The 22,700-nt window shown below is 42.5% G+C and overlaps 2 protein-coding genes across 4 annotated transcripts in view; one reads left to right on the top strand and one right to left on the bottom strand.

Moving 5' to 3' along the window:
• NUP188 (nucleoporin 188) overlaps nt 1-18,202 on the bottom strand; it is a 41,632-nt gene extending 23,430 nt beyond the window's left edge. For 2 of the 3 annotated variants that reach the window (XM_052647677.1, XM_052647679.1), the window contains exons 1-9: nt 18,149-18,180; nt 12,451-12,505; nt 11,052-11,125; nt 8,199-8,283; nt 7,562-7,642; nt 7,035-7,079; nt 3,021-3,113; nt 2,764-2,883; nt 657-868 (exon numbers count right to left, since the gene is read on the bottom strand). In XM_052647677.1, the coding sequence (XP_052503637.1) occupies nt 657-868; nt 2,764-2,883; nt 3,021-3,113; nt 7,035-7,079; nt 7,562-7,642; nt 8,199-8,283; nt 11,052-11,125; nt 12,451-12,505; nt 18,149-18,180 (797 nt within the window). Of the gene's footprint in view, nt 1-656; nt 869-2,763; nt 2,884-3,020; nt 3,114-7,034; nt 7,080-7,561; nt 7,643-8,198; nt 8,284-11,051; nt 11,126-12,450; nt 12,506-16,362; nt 16,430-18,148 lie in introns of all 3 variants that reach the window. The other variant, XM_052647680.1, reaches the window with a different exon arrangement.
• Nucleotides 18,203-18,287: 85 nt separating this feature from the next.
• On the top strand, nt 18,288-20,339 carry DOLK (dolichol kinase). Its single transcript, XM_052648852.1, has one exon. It carries the CDS (start codon nt 18,569-18,571, stop codon nt 20,183-20,185), a length of 1,617 nt encoding a protein of 538 aa, XP_052504812.1. The 5' UTR covers nt 18,288-18,568; the 3' UTR covers nt 20,186-20,339.
• Nucleotides 20,340-22,700: the final 2,361 nt, after the last annotated feature.

The following is a 22,700-nucleotide window of genomic DNA, read 5'->3' as shown; positions in this document are numbered from 1 at the left end:
CGCAGGATCTCAGTTCCCTGACCAGGGATCAAACCTGTGCCCCCCCTGCAGTGGAAGCATAGAGTCCTAACCACTGCTCCACCAGGGAAGTCTACCAGCCATATTTTAAATGCTTGATAGTCTCACGTGGCTTCTGCCCACTGAAGCACAGATCCGGTACTAAATGTTTCTACAGCCAACAATTATATCTAGCCCAGATCAACTCACTGGTCAAATGTGTATCTTTGTTCACAGAGGAAACAGGCTCGAAATGTGGATATATCCATTTCCATAAAATGTAAAAGTCTATATACCCTATGACCTCAAAGAGGGCAGGGAACACACCTGTCCCATCTATCACTGTTTTCTCAGCACTTGCACTGTGCTTGGTCTATAAGTTGCTCAATGGATTTTTCACAGAAGGAAACAATGAACCCTTAGATGAAAAACAGTAAGTAACAGAATAGAATGAGATACTTATTTTGAGAAAAGATATCCCTTTCAATCCAAGTCTTTACTCCCTGAATGACCTGGAAGGTAGTAGTACACTCATCTATTTCCCCAGCCATTAGTGAAAAATGTATCTAGCCCCTCCCCTCACCCATTCACAAGACCACTCTAATATCAATGCTCTAAATACTGAATAAGTTCTAAGACTTCAATTCATTCACACTTACCCAATCCGATCCACAAAAGGATCCATGGTCTCATCCACCAGGTGCCTGTTAGTCTGCCTACTACCAAATCCTTGCTCTTTAAACATCTTGGTTAACACCAATAGGTCACCAGGTGCCATCTCAAAGTATGCATAATACAGGAAAATGATTTCTAGCAGCATGGACTGCTCCCGAAGGCACTGAACAAACCAGCGAGACACCTGGCGCTCAGTCTGCAAAACCAATGAAGAAAAGGGAGTGGGAGAGAGATGAAGTCAGATTTTAAACACATTTGAATCCTTACAGTTATTTTTATTAGGTAATACATGTATAAAAATAAAATTTAAAAAAGTCTTCTCCCTACAATTTCTGTTGCCCAGGTATCCAAATCTATCCCCAGAGGCAACCACTGCTGGAGGTATTTGTCTTTCCTTCCGGCAATATGCCATACACTTTCATTCATTCAGACTAGTGGCTGCTGGGGGCCAGGTGTCACAGACTAACTGCAAACTTCCTAGGTAGACAGAAATGTTTTGTATATTGATCACAAAGGTGGTTACTGCATATAAACATACAACTGCCAAAACTCAAAATGAGTGAATTTTACTGGATGCAAATTATACCTGAATAAAGCTGGGAGATGCTACAGATTACTCATTTCAAAATGTAAGTGTGGATGCATTTATGGAATAAACTCAAAGTGAAACTACTAGGTCAAGAAATATGTGCTTTTCAATTTTTAGATATTATCACAATGTTTTCCATTAAAAAATACAGAAATTCAAACAGTAAAATATAAGTGCCCATTATCCCAACCCTTGGATGTGAATGTTTATATATGTTCATATCATTTGCCTGTTTTTTCTTCAGTTTTGCTTATTGATTTATAGGCATTCTTTCTATTTAAGAAACCTTTGTGCTATGAATTTGTCTTTTGACTTTACTTATAGCACTATTTTTGGTGTTTTGCCTTATAAAAGTTTTTGATTTGATGCTGCTGAACTTATCTTTTAATAGCTTTTGAGTTTTACTTTTAAAAGTCTTATCCACTCCCCATAAAAACAAAATCACCTCCCATGTTTCTTCTAGTACTTCTATGGTTGAATTTTTAAAATTTAAATCATTGATCCCTGATTTTCCTCTGGTAGAAGGAATAAGAGAAAGAGATATAGTCGATTTTTCTCCAGATGGTTACCCAGTAGTTCCAACACTATTGACCTTTTACCATACACGAACTTCCTATCAGCATTTGGTCCATACTAGACATTCTACTTACTATGTGCTAGTCTTCAGTCTATTTACTCATGTACCAATGCCATCTTTAAATTATTTTAGTCTTATTTATAATAAAATTAATCTTCCTTTCTCAAAAATTTCCTGGTTACTGTTACTTATTTTTCGAATAAATATTAGAACTGTATGTCTAGTTCCAAAATAAATGGCAAAGCAAATACTTGTTAGTACTTTTTCTAGAATCACACTAAATTTATAGGTTAAAATAAGGTCTGACACTCAGTGCTGAATTTCCATTTTCAAGAGTGTGCCATGTCTTTCCATTTGGTTATGATATTCCTTTCAGCATTTTAAAGTTCTATTCGCTTAAATTCTGGATTGTCATAAGCTTATTCCTGAGAAATCTGTGCTTTTGTTCTATAAGTGAGCCCTTCTCTTCAATTAAATATTTTAAATAATTACTGTCTATATTTTGGCTGAATTGTTTTAATAAACATGTACTGTTTCCAAAACATAAAAGATTATATTCTAATTTATAAATCTATAAATGCAGATTCGTTTAAGATTTAGGATAAAGCAATTAGACTTAATGTCATACGCTTAATAGATGAGGATAATGAAGATGAAATCTTGGGTTGAGAGTTTCATTAACCATTAAGAGAATATTTCGGGTAAGAAAAAAAAATTAACTAATTGGGTTGACAAAGTCAAGAGAAAAGCCCAAATTAAGTACCATAGTTAATGTTTTGATTCATATGACATTTTCAAACTTTTCTAAAAAGTGATAATCTATAAATGTTTTAAGTTAGTAAGTAAATCAATAATTTAACCTGGAGCTCTATAAGCAAAGATACACAATTTTCCAGAGTTACAGGAGGGCCCAATAACCACATACCATGAGGTTTCCATGTGTCTCCCATGTTGGTGCTTCAGTTTTATAAAGCTCTTCAAACTGCTGTCTATATTTTGTAACTAGCTCCTTTTCCAATTTATCCACACAGTCGGCATATTCAACCTTAAAAAAATTCAAAACAGGGTAACTTGCATCTTTAGTAAAAGGTAAATATTCAAATGAACAGAAATATGAATAAATTATTGAAAAAGACTAAATTTTACAGGGTAAAGAGAACCAAGAGGACTAAATGGACTTACCCTATAGGGGTGTCTTTCATCTTGGAAATAAGTGAGAAGGTGTAAGACACAACGAAGAATACAGGTTCTTTCTTCATAGTAATAATCCGCAATCTGGGAAGAACCCAAAGATTCAAAATCAGTTACTCACCTCTGCATAGAAGATATTCAATTTTAAATTTACTGACAAAGAAATCACTTAAAAATGTGAAAGGAGAAGTTCCTGAAAAACTGCATATATAATTCCTTGAACTATATAAGAAATTACAGAAATGGAAACACAGTGTTAAGCCAAAAAAGCAAAAGATCTTCTTGAACTAGGATACAAGTACAGTCATACAAGATAAAAGGAATTATTTAATAATAAAAATAAGTTTTCTAGCATGATTTCTTATTTCAGCATTCAAGTAACAAATAATGCTATAAACTGACAGGCCAAATACATGAAAGCATATATAAAAATATCACTAGTGTATGTCCTAATTGCTTGCAACTGATGTTTAATGAGAACAGGAAACTACTTCAGAATTCATGGTCAAATTCCATGTTAAAATGAGATCCTATGCCCACTCTCACCATTTCTAGTCAACACAGGATTGAAAGTCCTAGCCACAGCCATCAGAGAAGAAAAAGAAAAAGTATCCAAATTGGAAAAGAAGTAAAATTGTCATTATATGCATCTGACATGATCCTATATATAGAAAACCCTAAGGATTCCACACAAAAACTACTGGAACTGATAAACAAATTCAGCAAGGTAGCAAAATACAAGATTAACATAAGAAATCTACTGCATTTCTTCACACTAACAATGAAATAATCAGGCAGGGAAAGTAAAAGAAAAAAACCCTTTTAAAACCACATCTAGATAATCAACAAGGATCTACGATAGAGCACAGGGAACTCTACTCAATATTCTATAATAACCTACATGGGAAAAGAACATGAAAAAGAATGGATATATACGTATTCATATAACTGAATAGCAAGAAGAGATAAGAAAGCCTTTCTCAGTGATCAGTGCAAAGAAATTTATGAAAACAATAGAATAGGAAAGACTAGAGAGCTCTTCAAGAAAATAGATACCAAGGGAACATTTCATGCAAAGATGGGCTCAACAAAGAACAGAAATGGTATGGACCTAACAGAGGCAGAAGATATCAAGAAGAGGTGGCAAGAATACACAGAAGAATTACACAAAAAAGATCTTCACAACCCAGATAATCACAATGGTATGATGACTCACCTAGAACCAGACATCCTGGAATGAGAAGTCAAGTGGGCCTTAGGAAGCATCTCTACAAACAAAGTTAGTGGAGGTGATGGAATTCCAGTTGAGCTATTTCAAATCCTGAAAGATGATGCTGTGAAAGTGGTGTACTCAATATGTCAGCAAATTTGGAAAACTCAGCAGCGGCCACAGGACTGGAAAAGCTCAGTTCTCATTCCAATCCCAAAGAAAGGCAATGCCAAACAATGCTCAAACTACTGCACAATTGCACTCATCTCACACGCTAGTAAAGTAATGCTCAAAATTCTCGAAGTCAGGCTTTAACAATACATGAACCTCCAGATGTTCAAGCTGGTTTTAGAAAAGGCAGAGGAATCAGAGATCAAATTGCCAACATCCGCTGGATCATCGAAAAAGCAAGAGAGTTCCAGAAAAACATCTATTTCTGCTTTATTGACTATGCCAAAGCCTTTGACTGTGTGGATCACAACACACTGTGGAAAATTCTGAAAGAGATGGAAATACCAGACCACCTGATCTGCCTCTTGAGAAATCTGTATGCAGGTCAGGAAGCAAGTTAGAACTAGACATGGAACAACAGACTGGTTCCAAACAGGAAAAGGAGTACGTCAAGGCTGTATATTGTCACCCTGCTTATTTAACTTATATGCAGAATACATCATGAGAAACGTTAGGCTGGATGAAGCACAGGCTGGAATCAAGATCGCTGGGAGAAATACCAATAACCTTAGATATGCAGATGACACCACCCTTATGGCAGAAAGCAAAGAACAACTAAAGAGCCTCTTGATGAATGTGAAAGAGGAGAGTAAAAAAGTTGGCTTAAAGCTCAACATTCAGAAAACGAAGATCACGGCATCCAGTCCCATCACTTTATGGCAAATAGATGGGGATACAGTGGAAACAGTGGCAGACTTTATTTTGGGGGGTCCAAAATCACTGCAGATGGTGATTGCAGCCATGAAATTAGAAGACGCTTACTCCTTGGAAGAAAAGTTATGACCAACCTAGATAGTATATTCAAAAGCAGAGACATTACTTTGCTAACAAAGGTCCATCTAGTCAAAGCTATGGTTTTTCCAGTAGTCGTGTATGGATGTGAGAGTTGGACTATAAAGAAAGCTGAGGGCTGAAGCATTGATGCTTTTGAACTGTGGTGTTGGAGAAGACTCTTGAGAGTCCCTTGGACTGCGAGGAGATACAACCAGTCCATGCTAAAGGAAATCAGTCCTGAATATTCATTGGAAGGAATGATGCTGAAGCTGAAACTTCAATACTCTGGCCACCTGATGCAAAGAACTGACTCACTGGAAAAGACCCTGAGGCTGGGAAAGATTGACAGCGTGAGGAGAAGGGGACAACAGAGGATGAGATGGCTGGATGGCATCAGCGACTCGATGGACATGAGTTTGAGTAAACTCTGGGTGTTGGTGATGGACAGGGAGGCCTGGTGTGCTGCAGTCCACGGGGTCACAAAGAGTCAGACATGACTGAGCGACTGAACTGAACTGATAACTGAATCACTGTGCTGTACACTTGAAACTAACACAATATTGTAAATCAACTATACTTCAATGTAAAATTTTCCAAAAAATTAATAAATAAAAAATCACACCAAAAAAATAAAATACTCAGGAACATACCTTACCAAAGAGGTGAAAAACTTATAAGCTGAGAACTATAAAATATGAAACACTGATAAAGGAAATTGAAGATGATTCAAAGAAATGGAAAGATATTCCATGCTCTTGGACTGGCAGAGTTAATATTATTACAATGGATTCTTTACTGTCTAAGCGACCAGGGAAGCCCATTAAAATAGCAATACTACCCCAAAACAATCTACAGATTTAATGAAATCCCTATGAAATTACCCATGACATTTCTCATAGAAGTAAAACAAATAATATTGAAATGTATATGGAACCATAAAAGACCCAGAATTGCCAAAGCAATTCTGAGGAAAAAGAACAAAACTGGAGGCATCACGTTCCCAAGTTTCAGACAATACTGCCAAGCTACAGTAACCAAACAGCGTTGCATTAGGACAAAAATCGACATATGATCAATGGAACAGAACAGAGAGCCCAGAAATAAACCCACACACCTACAGTCAATCTTCAAAAAAGGAGGCAAGAATATACAATGAAAAAAAGATAGTCTCTTTAGCAAGCGGTGTTGGGAAAGCTGAACAGCCACACGTAAATCAAGTTAGAAGTTACGATACTTCCTCATACCACACACAAAGATACACTCAAAATGTCATAGACTTAAATATAAAATATGATACCATAACAACTCCTAGAATAGAACAAAGGCAAAACATTCTCTGATATAAATTGTAGCAATGTTTTCAACACTTAGATCAGTCTCCAAAGGCAACAGAAATAAATAAAAGCAAAAATAAACAAATAGGACCTAAGCAAAGTCACAAGCTTTTGCATAGCAAAGAAAACCATAAACAAAATGAAAAGACAACTTTGGAGGTTGGGGGAAATAAAGAAATTAAAAAATTCAAATTAGTCCTACTGCATTTACACAGAGAGAAAAAATATCCATGGACCAGTTCCCATTTCCAGTGGCTGAAGAATCTGTCATGGAAAAAGGCTTCAGTTGGGTCCAGTGGAAAGCCTCTTGTTTCACAAATGAATTAATGAGCTTGTTCATTACGACATCAATGCTTACTCAACAAGAAGTCAAAGCCAGCAGTGCTCAGGAGAACTCGGTCAAGAAGCTGTTGCCCAATTTTACATCAAAGAATGGAAATGGTGACTAGCACTGACCTTCAGGATTAAGGCCTGGCTCTGCCTCTCATCTTGCAGCACCGTCTGAAGGAAGAAAGAGCAGTCAAAGAGCCATCTTACAAGCAAAATCAATTAACAAAGAAAAAGGTAAGCATCTTCACCTTATTCTTCAAGATTAAAACTGCTCATTCATCTCTGGATGTGTTTTTTACCTAAGTATATCCAAGTCTGTGCTTAAAATCCTGCCGCTCTCCTCTGGCCTGTTTTCTCATATGAAAAATCAGGGGCTGGAAAGGCTAGACGTTATCTCAGGTCCTTTTCAGCTCAGACACCCTGTGATTCTATGATTAACACATTAATCTTTGGCCTTTCAACCCCTCCACATCTGAGGATGGACACCAACTTAAGCATACCTCTTTTAAAGTTTACAAGGTTTTTCCTGAGAATGGCTGTATCTAATCACCCATCTCTGCTGCAGAGAACTGGTACCAAAACTATATGAAGTGTCTAAAATCAACAAGGAAAAGGACAAATGCAGGAGAAGGAAGCTGGACATAACTACAAACCTTTAGCGAGTCCCGAGTACCTCTGTAATCCTCTTGAAGGTAACACTGGAGTAACTGCACACTCTGTTCTTCATCAAGACCCTACAAACAGAAGCCATAAGGGAGGAACAGTCACCTCGAGTCAGAAACCACACAGAGCATGCAAAGCAACCTGAAGTTCTGTCCTCTGGAATGAACACAGAACTTGAATAAACAAAAATTCTTTTAAAAGATTTCATAAACGTAACAATTTTAACTCAATAGGAGAAAAAAGGAGCAGCCACTGACGTGCAATTTACAGCCAATTAAATTTACATGTCAGAAACAACTGTGCTCATTCACCAAGCAGATTAACATAGCATGATCTGGGTTTCCAAAATTAAAAGGAAGCAGCTATGTATTTAAATACAATCTAGTCAACTTGAACACCACAAGCGTGCTGAAGATGACTCTATGATGTGCAGTAAACAGGATCAGGCAATTTGACTTGTGGCTTTTAGCAAGAAGAGTTGCTGCCTGGGCATTTTTGAAATATAATATGCTCTATTTAACTCTAAAACTGAATCAAACTGAATTTTCACCAACAATCACTAACAGTAAAACCATGCATATCCACCTTACAGGTAATAAACTGAAGCCAGTGTTAATTTTTACTCACCAAAAACTTGCTGATTCTTAAACCCAGTTCCTTCAGTGGTGAAGCTACATCTTTACTAGCTTTCACTTTTTCAGCTGAACTTGGACTATGAAAAGAAGAGTGAATCATTTTTTCATTCTCAATGACTCTCTACGGGTTTTAAATGAAAATACTTAACCTTTCTCTGCTCTTTAGGTGCCTATAAAACACACACACACAAGTTCATCTCTACAGATTTTATAACACAAAACTATGTCTAAGTAATAAATATAGTATATGTCTGTTACAAACTATAGTTGTAATTACATTATTTGTAGTTATACTTAGTGACATTAATTATTTTGATCCTTAGAACTATCCTGGAAGGCAAACATTACTATCCCCATTTTGCAAATGGAATTACCAACACTTAGGAAGAATAAATAACTTACCAAAAATCTCACAGCTAATAAAGTTGACATGAAATTTAAAACCAGTCTGTTAGCATACATACATATATTACCTAGCTATGTCCACTGGGAAGGCCTAGATGCTACAACATCCCAGCAGCAGCGAACACACCCAGCACCCGGATCTTTATTTCTAACATCATTCTCTAATGAAAGGTATTAGGACTCCTTGGAGAATTGGCTGAGTCCAGAGCTGGGGTGGGGAAAAGACTAGATGAGCCTGGAGCATCTTGTAATGCCAAAGAGTAAGAAAATACTCAGAAAACAAGAGGATGGGGACAGAGCAAAAATCTGAAAGGATGCCCCATGGCCAAAGTTGGAACAGGTATAAACAAAGTATGAAATAAATGAGTCCATGATGATCTAAATAAATGAAAGAGTGAATACATATATACATAAAACAAACGGGGGAGAAGGGAACAATCCTCCTTACAGAAGAAGTTCAGTAACACACATACATGCTACCCCTTTCAGGAGGTGGTTTAATCCCACTACACCCCCAACACTCAAAGTAGGCTATACCAAGTGACTCACTTCTGATAAATAGAGGAGGGGAAGAGAAAAGTGACTTTACAGAGTAGACATCTGGCAAACGCTACCTTACCCAAGTGAGCAAGGTTAACATCACCAGTGACTTCATGTGGGTAACATGTATCCTCTGCCATGATATGGTAAGAATGAGACTTCACCACTGTGTATTCTTTCCAAAAACCCACCACCTCAATCTAACAATAGTAATAATAATAATAATAAATCATACAGTTCTAAATTGAAGGCATTATACTACAAAATACTTGACCAGTCTTCCTCAAAACTATTTGAAGTCATGAAAATCAAGGCAAAATTGATATACTGTCACAGCTAATAGCTAAGGGGACATGACAACTAAATATAATGTGATTCCTGGGTCTGAATCCTGAAATAGAAAGAGGACATTAAAAAAAAGTCTTTAATGGCTAAAAATCTGTGTTAAATTCAAATTAAGCCTGCAGTTTAAAAAGAAAAAAGTCTGTCAGACTTTAAATCTCATATTATTACAAAGGGAACGTTTATCTTAAAAAAAAGAAACTCATACCACAAATGCCCATTCTGTGAACTGAAGCATATTGTTGTTGGATTTGTTTTTTTAAGAGAGACACATTTCACAGAAAATTCACAACACAAAGGCTACTATAAAGTTAAACAACAAGTTCTGAAAGAGGCAACACAGAATGATGATTAAGAACACAGACACTGGAGTAAGACTGCCAGGTTCGAATCCTGGTTCTACCACTTACTAGCTGTGTGACCTTGGGCAAGTTACTTAACCTCTTTGTGTCTCAGTTGCCCCATCTGTAAAATGGAAACAATAATAAAAATACCTAAACGTGATCATATAGTGCTTATCTTCTTTAAGTTCATCTATCCTAGATACTTAGTAAAGTATTTACAGATTAAAAAAAACATGATATCTAGGAGTTACTTCAATGTAACTATGGCAGAAGGGAAAAAAAAAGTTCTTCACTAACATAAGGGAATGAAGATGGAAGGCGACGATGTAATAAAATCAACAGGTGTTCAGAGATAGAAGGGAAGTGGGGGCAGCTTGGGAACCGTGAGGCATAACAGAATGAGATCTGGACTAGGGATTGAGAGAGTCTGGTCCTATAAGGTTTACTCTCTTTTTAACCACTTTATATTTTATTATTCTTTTCCACTGCCCAGCAAAAAAAAAAATCTATTCAAACAAAGAATAAAAATATTACCTATCTCAAAGAGCTGTTGCAAGGATTAAATAACTTACTGTAAGTCTAGTGCTTAGAGCAGTAATTGGTACACAATAAACAATACAGAAGTGTCAGCTGCTATTCTCCTTGGTCACTGCTATATCTTAGCATTTGGTGCTGACAGTTTCTCACACAAACATGATGGACTGAAATAAATATTAGGAGTATTAATTGAGTATTTAATAAAGCCTCATTCCCAATACTAGGGTTATACAACAGATTCGACAAAACTGTATTTCTAAAAGGATTTTCCTTTTCTTCAACAGACAGAAAAAAATGTGCCATACTCTTTTTCCCTGGTTAACCAAATTATGTTCTCTGGTCTAACTAACCCATTAATATCATAAAATCCTACATGAGGTGTATTATCATATGTGAAACAGATCGCCAGTCCAAGTTCAATGCATGAGACAGTGTGCTCAGGGCTGGTGCACTGGGATGACCCCGACGGATGGGATGGGGAGGGAGGGGGGTTCAGAATGGGGAACATATGTACACCCATGGCTGATTCACGGCAAAAACCACTACAATACTGTAAAGTAATTAGCCTCCAATTAAAATGAAACACAAAATAAAATAAAATCCTACATGAGGATGGTTTCATCTATCCCAGGTTCCTCGGGGAAATTATTCAAATGAGACCCACAGAATAGCCATACCTGGGAGGTTTATAGTAAGAAAGTCCTTCTAACAGCCGCTGCCAATGTTTATTCAGCTCTGCCTCAATCTGATTCTGGGAAAAAAAGAAGGAAGTTATACCAATGCGATTTTAATCAGATTCTACGATCACACTGAAGATAACATATTCCTTTGAGTCTTTTTAACATGTATCTTTCCCCACAGCTGAAATAATTTTGAATATAGAATTCTGTAGCCTGCTTTTCTTTGCTTAACATTCTAACATAATGATTTAACCTTATTATGAAAATCTTGATAAACATCCTTTCTAGTGGTTGCATAATATTTTATCAAGTGACTAGATCATAATTCATTTACCATTCTTCTAATATTAGATATACTTAAGCTGGCTGTAATTCTTTATTCATATGAATAATACTATGGTAAAGAGCTTATGCCCAAAATTTCTTCAGTACTTCTTTCTTTTAGATATATTCTCAGAAGTGGAATTATCAGAAGAGGGCATACAAAAAAAATATTAAAACTCTAGAAAAGATGTAACATTTATTATGTTAATTATAATCACAACACTAGTAATAACTGAACGTCATCTTAACACTTTAGGGCTTCCCATGTAGCTCAGCTGGTAAAGAATCCGCCTGCAACACAGGAGACGCCGGTTCCATTCCTGGGCAGGAAGATCCGCTGGAGAAGGGACAGGCTACCCACTCCAGCATTCTTGGGCTTCCCTGGTGGCTCAGCTGGTAAAGAATCTGCCTGCAGCGTGGGAGACCTGGGTTCGATCCCTGGGGTGGGAAGATCCCCTGGAGAAGGGAATGGCTACCCACTCCAGTAGTCTGGCCTGGAGAATTCCAGGAACTCTATAGTCCACGGGGTCGCAAAGAGTCGGACCACACTGAGCAACTTTCACTTTTGTTTTAACACTTTATCCTTACAGAGTCAGAAATGGGGGATGAACATGAAGAATTGTTCTTTACTAATTATACACTTGGAAATGCCCTAAAAACCTCAGCCTGTGACCTAAGCAGCTAGCTAAGTGGAAAAGGACGAAAAGGCAAGTCAGTATGAGATAGAGGAAAGATCTGAGAATCTTTCCTAGCCTGCAGTGGTAAAACGGTTTTTGTACCCCTACCCTCAGCAGCCAATCAAGCAGCACTGGTATCTTTTTAGAAAAGGAATCACTAAGATACAAAGAAAAGTAGAGACTTGGAAAACTTCAGCAACTAGGCTGTAAGACAATACTGCATTTCGGTAAAGAGAACTGGGGAATGCATAATGCTTCTTTTAGAAATATAATGGGAATTAATTTTAGGAATAAAAAAAGGTGTTTACTTCCTATTTCAAAGAGGAGGAAAATATTTTTGGGTAATAAAAGCTACACAAAGAACCACAGAATCCATCCAAGAACATACCACTTACCAGTTCTCTCAGAGCTGACCTTCCTAGCAGAATTGTCCACAGTTCTCTACTGCTCCTGAAAAATGATAGAAAGCAGAGGTAAGTTTCCTCTTTTGGAAAAAAAAAAGTATATTTTAGAATTAATGAAACATAGTAATTAATGAAATACAGTACATCTTCTACGCTAAGAAGATGCTTCAATTTAGTATTTCTGTCTCCTCCCTTTTCATTAATATGTAGTGACTAATAAGGAACAAAAATCTAGAAAAAGACTAATCTATTTCAGGACTCCCATCACCTCCAGAAATACATGACATAATGTACTTTCTCAATCAAGCAAAGTCTAACAGTCATTACAAATGGCACTCGTTCACTCACTCCTTAATGAATTCCCACTAGGTGGTATCTGCAGTGCTAAATACAGAAGCCAAATAAAAACACAGGAGAGGTGGGGCCAGGTCTTGGTGTCAAATGGTGGTCTCCAGCACAGCTCACCCCAATGAGTACTCCCTAGTACCTGTGCCACCAGTGTCCCTGACCCCACAGTGAGTCACAGTTGCCCTCCCACCCTGCCCGGCTTCCCAGAAAGACCCTCCAAGACGATCAGCTCATCACTCAACAACAGGCATATGAAGATTTCTGGAGAAATGTGCCATCTCTGGGAAATATGGAGACTGAGATGAAAAAAAAGTGAGTCCTTCAATAAAAGTACATCACAGCAAGACGACAAAAAGCGTGAAGGAACACGGTGAACCGGTGCATGTATCGCCCAGAACAGCCTCTGTCTTCTCTTTAGCATGGAGCCACAGAAGCAAATTCCGCTTCCTACATCATACTTTCATATATGCTTTGCTCAGATTCACCAACTATTACTTATTATTTTCTTTCTCCCTCTTTGCATCTGTATAATTATATATAATACAAACATGCATATATCTGCATATGTGTACACATGCACACATTTCCCCAAAACTATACAAAATCGTATTAGAGACACATTCCTTTATCTGTAAACATTTCAGTGTGTTTTTCCTAAAAGCAAGGACAACATCTTACACAGTCCAACTATCAAAACCAAGAAATTAGAACTTTCCTGGTAGTACAGTGGGTAAGAGTCCACCTGCCACAGAGGAAGGAGCCTGGCAAGCTACTCATTCCATGGGGTCGCAAAGAGTCGGACACAACCGCGCGACAAAGCACAGCACAGCCCAGTCAACGCAAGGGGCACGGGTTCAATCCCTGGTCTAGGAAGATTCCACGTGCCGTGGAGCAGCTAAGACTCTATACCACAACTACTAAAGCCTGCATGCCTGGAGCCTATGCTCTGCAGCGAGAAGCCACCGAAGCCCCCACACCGCAACAACGAGCTTCCCCCAGTTGCCGCAAGCAGAGGAAGCCCAAGTGCAGCAAAGAAGACTCAGCGCAGCCAATAAATAAATAAATGGGGAAAAAAACAAACTGATACCAGAAAAGAAAGCACGCATATGGTCCCTGCTCCCATCCAGTGAGCTCTTCAAATATACTCCCAACTATGCGCTAACTCCATTTCCTTCCCTCAGCCATGCCTTCGGAATTTCAGGAAAACTTGCTTTGTGTTTTGGTTTTTTTTAATCTACAATTAAATTTCAAAATGCAGCCATTAAGAAATTATCTCAAGAAAGGATTATAAAAAGCATAGGGATTATATTTGGGGAGATTCTAAGTAAGCCCTAGAAGAGTTACCTGAAACAATTAACACTGTTTGGAAAGCCTATCTTCAGAGAGAAGATGAAAAGGTCCTAATAAAATATATTAGACAGTTACCAAGAAGAATGCAAGTTATATAAACTATGAGGATAAATTGAAAAATCTTTTCCTCATCAAGGCAAAACACAAAGCACTAGCCCTATCTATTTAAAAATGGTCTTTCAGGATTTTTCCATCAAAAGAGGATTAAATTAGACATCTTAAAATCATAAATCTCTCCCCTAAGGGTTAACGCTATTAAGAAAACAACTTCGATTCGGCTGAATCAATAATCACCAACTCCCACAACTGCACTGTGGAATCACTATAAATCATTTTTCTGATAACAAGAAAGCATTCACTATTTTAAAATTAGGAGATTAGATCCAGTTGATGAAACAAGTATACCCTTTGTACTGATAAACTATATTAAAAGGTATGACTAAATCAAGCCCTAAGAAATTAAAGACAGAAGCAAGCTGTTTAAAGAAATGTATAGTAAATTTTTAAAGAATGCCTTTTGTAAAGACAATAAGCATCTAACCTATTTGTTTGGTAAATCTGACTTAGCAAAAAATAAAGGGAGGCTTTATTTAAAATGTCATATACTGAGCAACTTGACTTCGTTCACTTCTTACTTTATCACTGGAGAAGGAAACGGCAACCCACACCAGTATTCTTGCCTGGAGAATCCCATGCCCAGAGGAACCTGGCTGGACACGACTGAAGTGACTAAGCGGCAGCAGCACACTACTTTCACTTTACCCAAGACAGCTTCTGGTTTGCACCAAAAACATCAGGTATCTATCATATAATAAATAGCTAACAATGGGGCTAACAGTATCCCATAGTTAATGGAAAGAAATTTATTATTAACTGAAGGCTCTGGTATGCTCGAGTTAAATTACTCTTTCTGGATCGTACATCTTCCAATTTCAGAAGCGTGGGCACCAGTGAGCTCTAATTTATCGGCATTTGCCTTCAGAACTTTGATCTCTAGCTAAGCAGGTAGCATTGATTCCCAAGAGACTCAGAATACCACCACCTGTACTCAAGGACCACCTGCCAGGATCCAGAATTCTTTGTTTACTCAAATTCAAGCTGTGGGTTATTTGTTACACTAAAATCCATACAGTTCAAACAAACAATTTCCCAAAAGAGTGTTTCTCAGAATGAAGTTGGTCCTCAGGCCAAACAGCCAAATCAGCTGAAAACAATACAGTAACATTGCAGAACCCTGGTCATTCCCAGAACCACACTTTCTCAGAGGTTAGGCTTGGGAAATCTACATTTTAAAATCAATTCCTAAATCACCACTGCTGGAGGGCATCAGTTTGTCTCAGAGGAGCAGGTCAAAGACCTGGTCAGTATAGATTATTTTGCCTTTTATGTCTGACATATCGGCTTTTTTGGGGGGTGGAGAGGGGAGAAAAAGATTCTGCTACAAAACAAGACTGAAGTAATGCAGTAACTTTTATACTTACTAATTAAAAGAAGAAAATAGCTATTTCTTTAGAAATATTCTCATTTGCAAAACCAAGTCATAGCATGGTCTTTTTGTTATAAGGTGTCAAAAATAATGTTTATTGAATACAAGTTGGATAACAAGATGAGCCAACATTTACTGAGCAGTTATGTGGGGGACTGTGCTAGGTCTGTAATGCTTTGTCTTACTGAATATTTCAACTGACCTATGAGGCAAATACTATCCGTATCATCTCATCAGGAAACTAAGGTTTCAGAGTGGTTAAGTAACTTCTGTAAGGCCACAAAGCTAATATTTAATGGAACCAGGGCTTGAACCTAGGCTTGCAAGACTCCAAAGTTTAATCATTATAAGACAGGGCCTCAAGTTGCACCCAGGAATTCACTCTGCAAGCAGATAAAGACTGAGGTGAAGTTTTCTGTCCTACAGTGGTATATCATACTCTAATACCGGGGCTGGCACACAGCAGGCCACCTCAATGAGAAGCCTGCGCACCACAACAAAGAGTAGCCCCTGCTCACCACAACTGAAAAAAAAAAAAAAAGCCCACACAAAAGCAATGAAGACCAGCAGAGCAAAAACTAACAAATCAATTAAAAAAAAAAAAAAACAAAACTCCGAGTCCCTTTCAGACCTGCAAACTAACTGGAACAGAAAAACTAGAAAAAAAAAATTACATGCAGAAGTGCCAAGACATGGCAGAACAAAAGAGAAAACTGTACCTTATCAGAAAGGAAATCATCCTGGAAATGAGTGTTACTGGCTCCTCAATTCCTACACATTTATGATCTAGGAATAACGGAAACCAAATAAATCTAAGACCTTCACGACACTCATAAACTTAGTGATGGGAATGATAAAGGATGTTAAACATAACACATTCAGCTAAAAAGTAGAAAGTACCAAAGGGCAGGACCCTAACAATTAGACACTCAACAGACAAGACTGGAATTGTGATGTCCAATTCAAGCCTCAGGGTAACATTATCTACATATACTTTCAAGAAATGAAGTAAGTGCTACAGTATCTGTCATTTATTTGCACAATAAGTAAATAAATTTGAGCTAAGTACAAACTAAGGCACAGAAATTAAATAATTTGCCTCAAAAGTGAGATTCAAAAAATTTATTGACTTGCAGCCTAATGTTCTAGCAGACAACATGGAACTCCACTTCTCTAAAAGCTGGAGTAGGTGGAAATAGGAAATAATCAGAGATATCCACGTGGTTGGAAACCTTTGGATGAAAGCAACTAAGAGATTGGAAATACCACCAAAGTAAAAATCCCTTTCATTAAAGAAGCCGCCTTGCCCTGCAGGAGCTAAACTTTACCCAAGATCCACAAGGACTGTAACATAAGCCTGAGAAAAGGAAAGCACGGTGACCACGATGCTGCCCGACATTAAGAGCTGACATGACACAACGGCAGGAGGAAGAAGCAAACCGGTTCTCACAAAGTTCAGAAGCAGTTCAATGGACATTCCAAAGATGAAAATCTCACTCGAACAGAGAGGTGAAAGAAGTGACAAGTGGAATAAACATTTACTGAGAGTCTATTACTGCTCTTCTGGGTGTTGAGGCTACAGCAGTGAAGTGGACAAAAAAGTGGGGAGACGTTACTGGAACAAGGGGGGAAAAAAAGTGGCAGGGGCGGTTGGGCGGGACGGGTGGAAGGGAGAATGGAGAACACTTTGAAGCTGCAAGTGAGAGATGCAAGTGCGGCAATCCGGCTAAAGCTTCCGAGTGGGACACTCCAGCTGGGAGCTGGGTTTGTGAGTCATCTGTAAATTACAAGGTGCCTTCCCAGAGTTGTGGGAGTTCGAGACGATAACGCGGAGAACCAGAAAGCGCGTCGCCAGGGTTTGGCGCTAGTACGCTAGTAAGAACTGTCTTTTTAATATTTTCTCTTCCTGCCCTTTTAAAGCCCAGTAACAGCGCCCGGGATGCCGACTGAAGGAATCGGTGCAAGAGAAAACGACTAGATGGATGAATGAAAGAGCGGCGAAAAGGGCAGAAACCGCAAGGAGGTGGTTCCGCCACTCGCGAAACAGACCTCCCGGCGAGAGCACATGGCGGAACCGGGGGAGAGCCCGCCGGGCACGGGAGGCTGCGGCGGGGACCGGGTGGGGGCTCCCCCGGGCAACCGCGAAGCGCCCCGTCGCGCCTCGAGGGAGCGTCACACCGGACAGGAAGCGCGGGGAGGGGGGGAGGGGGCGCCGAGGGACGCGCCGCCGGGAGAGGGTAGGGAAGGAGAAGGGCCGGGTGAGGAGACGGGAGGCCGGCGCCTCGGGAAGGGGGGAGGCGCCGGCCCCCCTTTCACAGAAGTCGCCTCATATCGCCGCGCGCGGGGACCGTTTGGCCGTAACCGCCTCCCGTCCCGGCGCCCGTACACCTAGCCGGCCTTCATCCTGCCACTGCCGCCACATCTCGCCCTCAACTCCCGCCCCGGCTTGCGCTTGGTTTGGACCCCGCGCCTCAGTCATCCCCGCCGACTCGGCCCGCTCCGCACCTCACACACGGACCGCCGGCGGCAGCCGCCATCTTCGCGCGCGCGCGCGCCCCCAGCCCCGCCCCCAGACGCCACGCCCACGTGACCGCGCGCTTCCAGGGCGTGGACCGGGTTTTCGTCACGTGGGTGCGGGGGCGGGGCCAACATGGCGTTGCTGGGAGAGGTGAGGAACCCCAGGCAAGCGCGGCCGAGGCTGTGAGGGAGGTGGCAGAGGGGAGACGTCTACGCCGTGAGCGGGAAGTGGTGGAGGAAAGCCTGACGCCGACTCCCAGGCGGCATAGAGTGGCCTACAGTGGAGCTTCCCTTCTGGAGGGAGCCGGCAAGGCGAAGCTACCGCTGTCTGCCGGGCGGGGGTTAAAGGGCCAGAGTCCAAGGCGTCCCTAGTCACCCCGGTTTTCCGTGGGTCCGGAGTCTAGAGACATGACCCGAGAGTGCGCGCCCCCGACCCCTGGGTCCGGGGCTCCGCTGAGTGGCTCCGTGCTGGCAGAGGCGGCGGTGGTGTTCGTAGTGGTGCTGAGCATCCACGCAGCCGTGTGGGATCGATACTCGTGGTGCGCCGTGGCCCTCGCGGTGCAGGCCTTCTACGTTCAGTACAAATGGGACCGGCTCCTACAGCAGGGAAGCGCGGTCTTTCAGTTCCGAATGTCCGCGAACAGCGGCCTACTGCCCGCTTCGGTGGTCATGCCTTTGCTAGGACTGGTTATGAAGGAGCGCTGCCAGGCTGCGGGGAACCCATATTTCGAGCGGTTCGGAATTGTGGTGGCGGCCACGGGCATGGCAGTGGCCCTCTTCTCCTCAGTATTGGCCCTGGGCATCACTCGCCCGGTGCCCACCAACACCTGCGTCATCTCGGGCTTGGCTGGAGGCGTCATCATTTACATCATGAAGCACTCGCTGAGTGTTGGCGAGGTGATCGAGGTCCTGGAGGCCCTGCTGATCTTCGTGTACCTCAACATGATCCTCTTGTACCTGCTGCCTCGCTGCTTCACCCCTGGAGAGGCGCTGCTGGTCCTGGGTGGCATCAGCTTCATGCTCAACCAGCTCATCAAGCGCTCTCTCACTGTGGTGGAAAGCCAGGGGGACCCCTTGGACTTCTTCCTGCTCGTGGTAGTGGTAGGCATGGTGCTCATGGGCATCTTCTTCAGCACCCTCTTTGTATTCATGGACTCGGGCACCTGGGCCTCTTCCATCTTCTTCCACCTCATGACCTGCGTCCTGGGCCTTGGCGTCGTCCTGCCCTGGCTGCACCGCCTCATCCGCAGGAACCCCCTGCTGTGGCTTTTTCAATTCCTCTTCCAGACAGAGACCCGAGTCTACCTCCTAGCTTATTGGTGTCTGCTGGCCACTGCGGCCTGCCTGGTGGTTCTGTACCAGAATGCCAAGCGGTCATCTTCCGAGTCCAAGAAGCACCAGGCCTCCACCATCGCTCGAAAGTATTTCCACTTCATTGTGGTAGCCACCTACATCCCAGGTATCATCTTGGACCGGCCCTTGCTCTACGTGGCCGCCACCGTATGTCTGGCTGTCTTCATCTTCCTGGAGTATGTGCGCTATTTCCGCATCAAGCCCCTGGGCCATACCCTGCGAAGCCTTCTGTCCCTCTTCCTGGATGAACGAGACAGTGGGCCGCTCATCCTGACCCACATCTACCTGCTCCTAGGCATGTCTCTTCCCATCTGGTTAGTCCCCAGGCCCTGCACACAGAAGGGTAGCTTAGGAGGAGCCAGGGCCCTAGTGCCCTATGCAGGCGTCCTGGCCGTCGGTGTGGGTGACACTGTGGCCTCCATATTCGGCAGTACCATGGGGGAGATTCGCTGGCCTGGAACCAAAAAGACTTTTGAGGGAACCATGACATCTATATTTGCCCAGATCATTTCTGTAGCTCTGATCTTAATCTTTGACAGTGGAGTGGACCTGAACTACAGTTATGCTTGGATTTTGGGATCCATCAGCACCGTATCCCTCCTGGAAGCCTACACTACGCAGATAGACAATCTCCTTTTGCCTCTGTACCTCTTGATATTGCTGATGGCCTAGCTGCTGTGCATTAGCGATGGAGGAAGCAGGGACATGGGGAGGACCAATGGTCCCCAGAGCAGCCAGCCACTTGGGCTTGAAGAGCCAAGATAGGAAGAAGCAGATTTAATTTTTCAACTGATTCAGATTTAAAATAAAAATCAAAGCACTCCTGGTTTTAGTTTTGCTGATATTTAAAAATGCAAAAAGGCTTTAAAGTCTAGTGCACCAGCTCATAGAGCTTGAGTGTGCTATAGGGCCCCTGCCTTGCAATCCTTGAGGGGCCAGAGTAGACTCTGGAGGTAGTAGGGCAGAGGGGTTAACATTTCAGCTTCTGGTGTCAACTCTTGTCAGACTATTTGGCTGAATCACTTCTTAACTGTGCGAGTCACTTAATCTCTTTGGGTCTCAGTTCTCTTGCCTGCAAATGGGAATAGTAATAAGATCCTGCACCTCATGGGGTGAGGGTCTGGTGAAGTGACGTGAATGAGGTGTCCAGCCCAGGGCCTGCACATAAGTGCAAAAGGGCCACATCAGTGAGGGACAGTGTCTTTGTTACCCAAGACCAGTCATTAGCTCAACAAAAAGCCAAGCAAACCAAAGGTTATATGGGTTGTACTTGGAGAGTAGAATGACCCTACTCCTCTGGCTTCATTTGGAGGAGAGTCCAAGAGGAAAACAGCCAAGTACATGTGGTTTCTGCCATTTGGCTTAGGAAGAGCTGAGGGGGAGAGAGGGCATCTGTTTCTTGCACCCCTGGAAGGGCTGGAGGAAGAGGATCAGGTCCTGGATTGACTCCCTGTTTGAGCCAACCCCACCCTGCCTCAAGGCCTCTGCTGCCTGACTGAGTGGTGCTGATGATGGACAAGCTGGACAGCACAGTGTCCTTGTCCAAGTCCCTCCTGAGACCTCTTTGCCCTCCTGTTATGTCCACACCTGTGTGGGTCTCTTCTCTGAGCGAGCAATTAGAGCCAAGGGGGCTGTTGAAGCTTGAGTGTTCAGACTCGCTCTGCTGGGGAAGCCAGGGGTAGGCATGCTCCAGCCTCGCTCTCTGAGGACGGAGTCCAAGCTGCGTGGTTCCCCACTGTATCCCCCAGTGCCAGCACAGCCTGGCAGGTGGCCAGAACTCAGCAGACCTTCGTTGAGTGGATGAACATTTCCAATCAGTGAGAAGATAGCACAGCAGGTTTCTCAAAGGTTCTGCCCACTTCTCACCAGCCTAGCAGGGAGGGACCTAGCAGGAAGAGGTGAGAACTCTGCCGCACCAAGGCTGGAAGCAAGCAGCCGGGCGCTGGGAGCTTGTGCTTCTGCCTGGGCGTCACCAGCAGGCCCTTCTCAGAGGAGGGTATTGAGACATTCCTCTGGCCTCAAAGAAGCGTTAACAAGCCCTTCCCTTTGCTCGGACTGCCGCTACTGCTTGGCTGAAGGAGGCAGCACCATGTTAGGGTGCAGAGTAGATGAATGCTGGCTTTGACCCCTGACTCCCCAGGTGGCCTTGGTTTGTCCACATATACAGCAGGGGTCGGATCAAGGTCATAGAATCTTAAGGCCTCTGAGACCAGGCAGATTACACAGTGAGAGAAGGCGGGGAAGGGAAGGGAAGGGCACACGGGCCTGTAAGGACCAGCTCCAGCCAGCGGTCACCTAGGCTGGACCACAGGCCCAGACTCTCGACGCAGGCTATTGACGGGCTCATTCAAGGCAGCTTAGAATCATGGATCATTATGTGAAATCTCAGCTTTAAAAAGTTGTGGGTTGGTTTGTTTGCTTTAATCCTGAGGCCCAGACAGAGCACTTCTGCGTTGTGAAATCGGCTAATGGCCCCCAGTTTGCAACCCCTGGACCAGATCCCAGCCAAGCAGGTTTGGGGTTTGGTAATTGTTCCTGCAGATCTGGGTGCCTGTCGAGCATGCCCAAGAAGAGGGACCTGTGGAGGCCCTAGTCCAGCCCCTTGGTGGGCCCAGAGAGACGGGCCTGGCCTGAGCTGGAAAGCGACCAGAATCTTTAAGACTGGATTGCAGGCTCCAGTCCTCTTTTCCCCCAAAAGGAGAACTGGGAGCATAGAGGTCAGAGCACAGGCCCTGCATCCAGCTGACCTCGCCGAACACCTGAATGGCTGTGAGACTTAGATCACTTAACCTTCCTGCATGTCAGCTTCTGTACACAGCGCCTGCCTGAAAGGGGTGAGGATTCAGTGAGTAAGCACAGAAACTCCTGGCGCCACGAATGCCCACTGAATGTCACGTACTGTTACCCACATCACATGTACCTCACCAGGCAGGGCTGGACCACATGGGATGCCTCTTACCAGGGCTCTTGTGTTGAGAGCAAGGCGGCCCGGGAAAGGAGGATCAAGATGCTGCATTCGGAAGTCGTGTTTATTCAGTGTCTCCCAGCATACTAACCAAGACTTCGATCGAGAGGGGAGAAGACTGAGAAGCCGGTAGAGAAGCAGCAAGAACCCTTTTCATGGCTGTGAGGCTGCCTCTCGGCGCAGGTTGTGTTGGGGTAGGGAAAAGCAGAGAGAGATGTTGGG

The sequence above is a fragment of the Budorcas taxicolor genome, chromosome 11 (genome assembly GCF_023091745.1).
Source record: "Budorcas taxicolor isolate Tak-1 chromosome 11, Takin1.1, whole genome shotgun sequence".
Taxonomy (NCBI): domain Eukaryota; kingdom Metazoa; phylum Chordata; class Mammalia; order Artiodactyla; family Bovidae; genus Budorcas; species Budorcas taxicolor.
The sequence above is the reverse complement of the archived record's forward strand: the minus strand, read 5'-3'. Positions and strand labels throughout refer to the sequence as shown.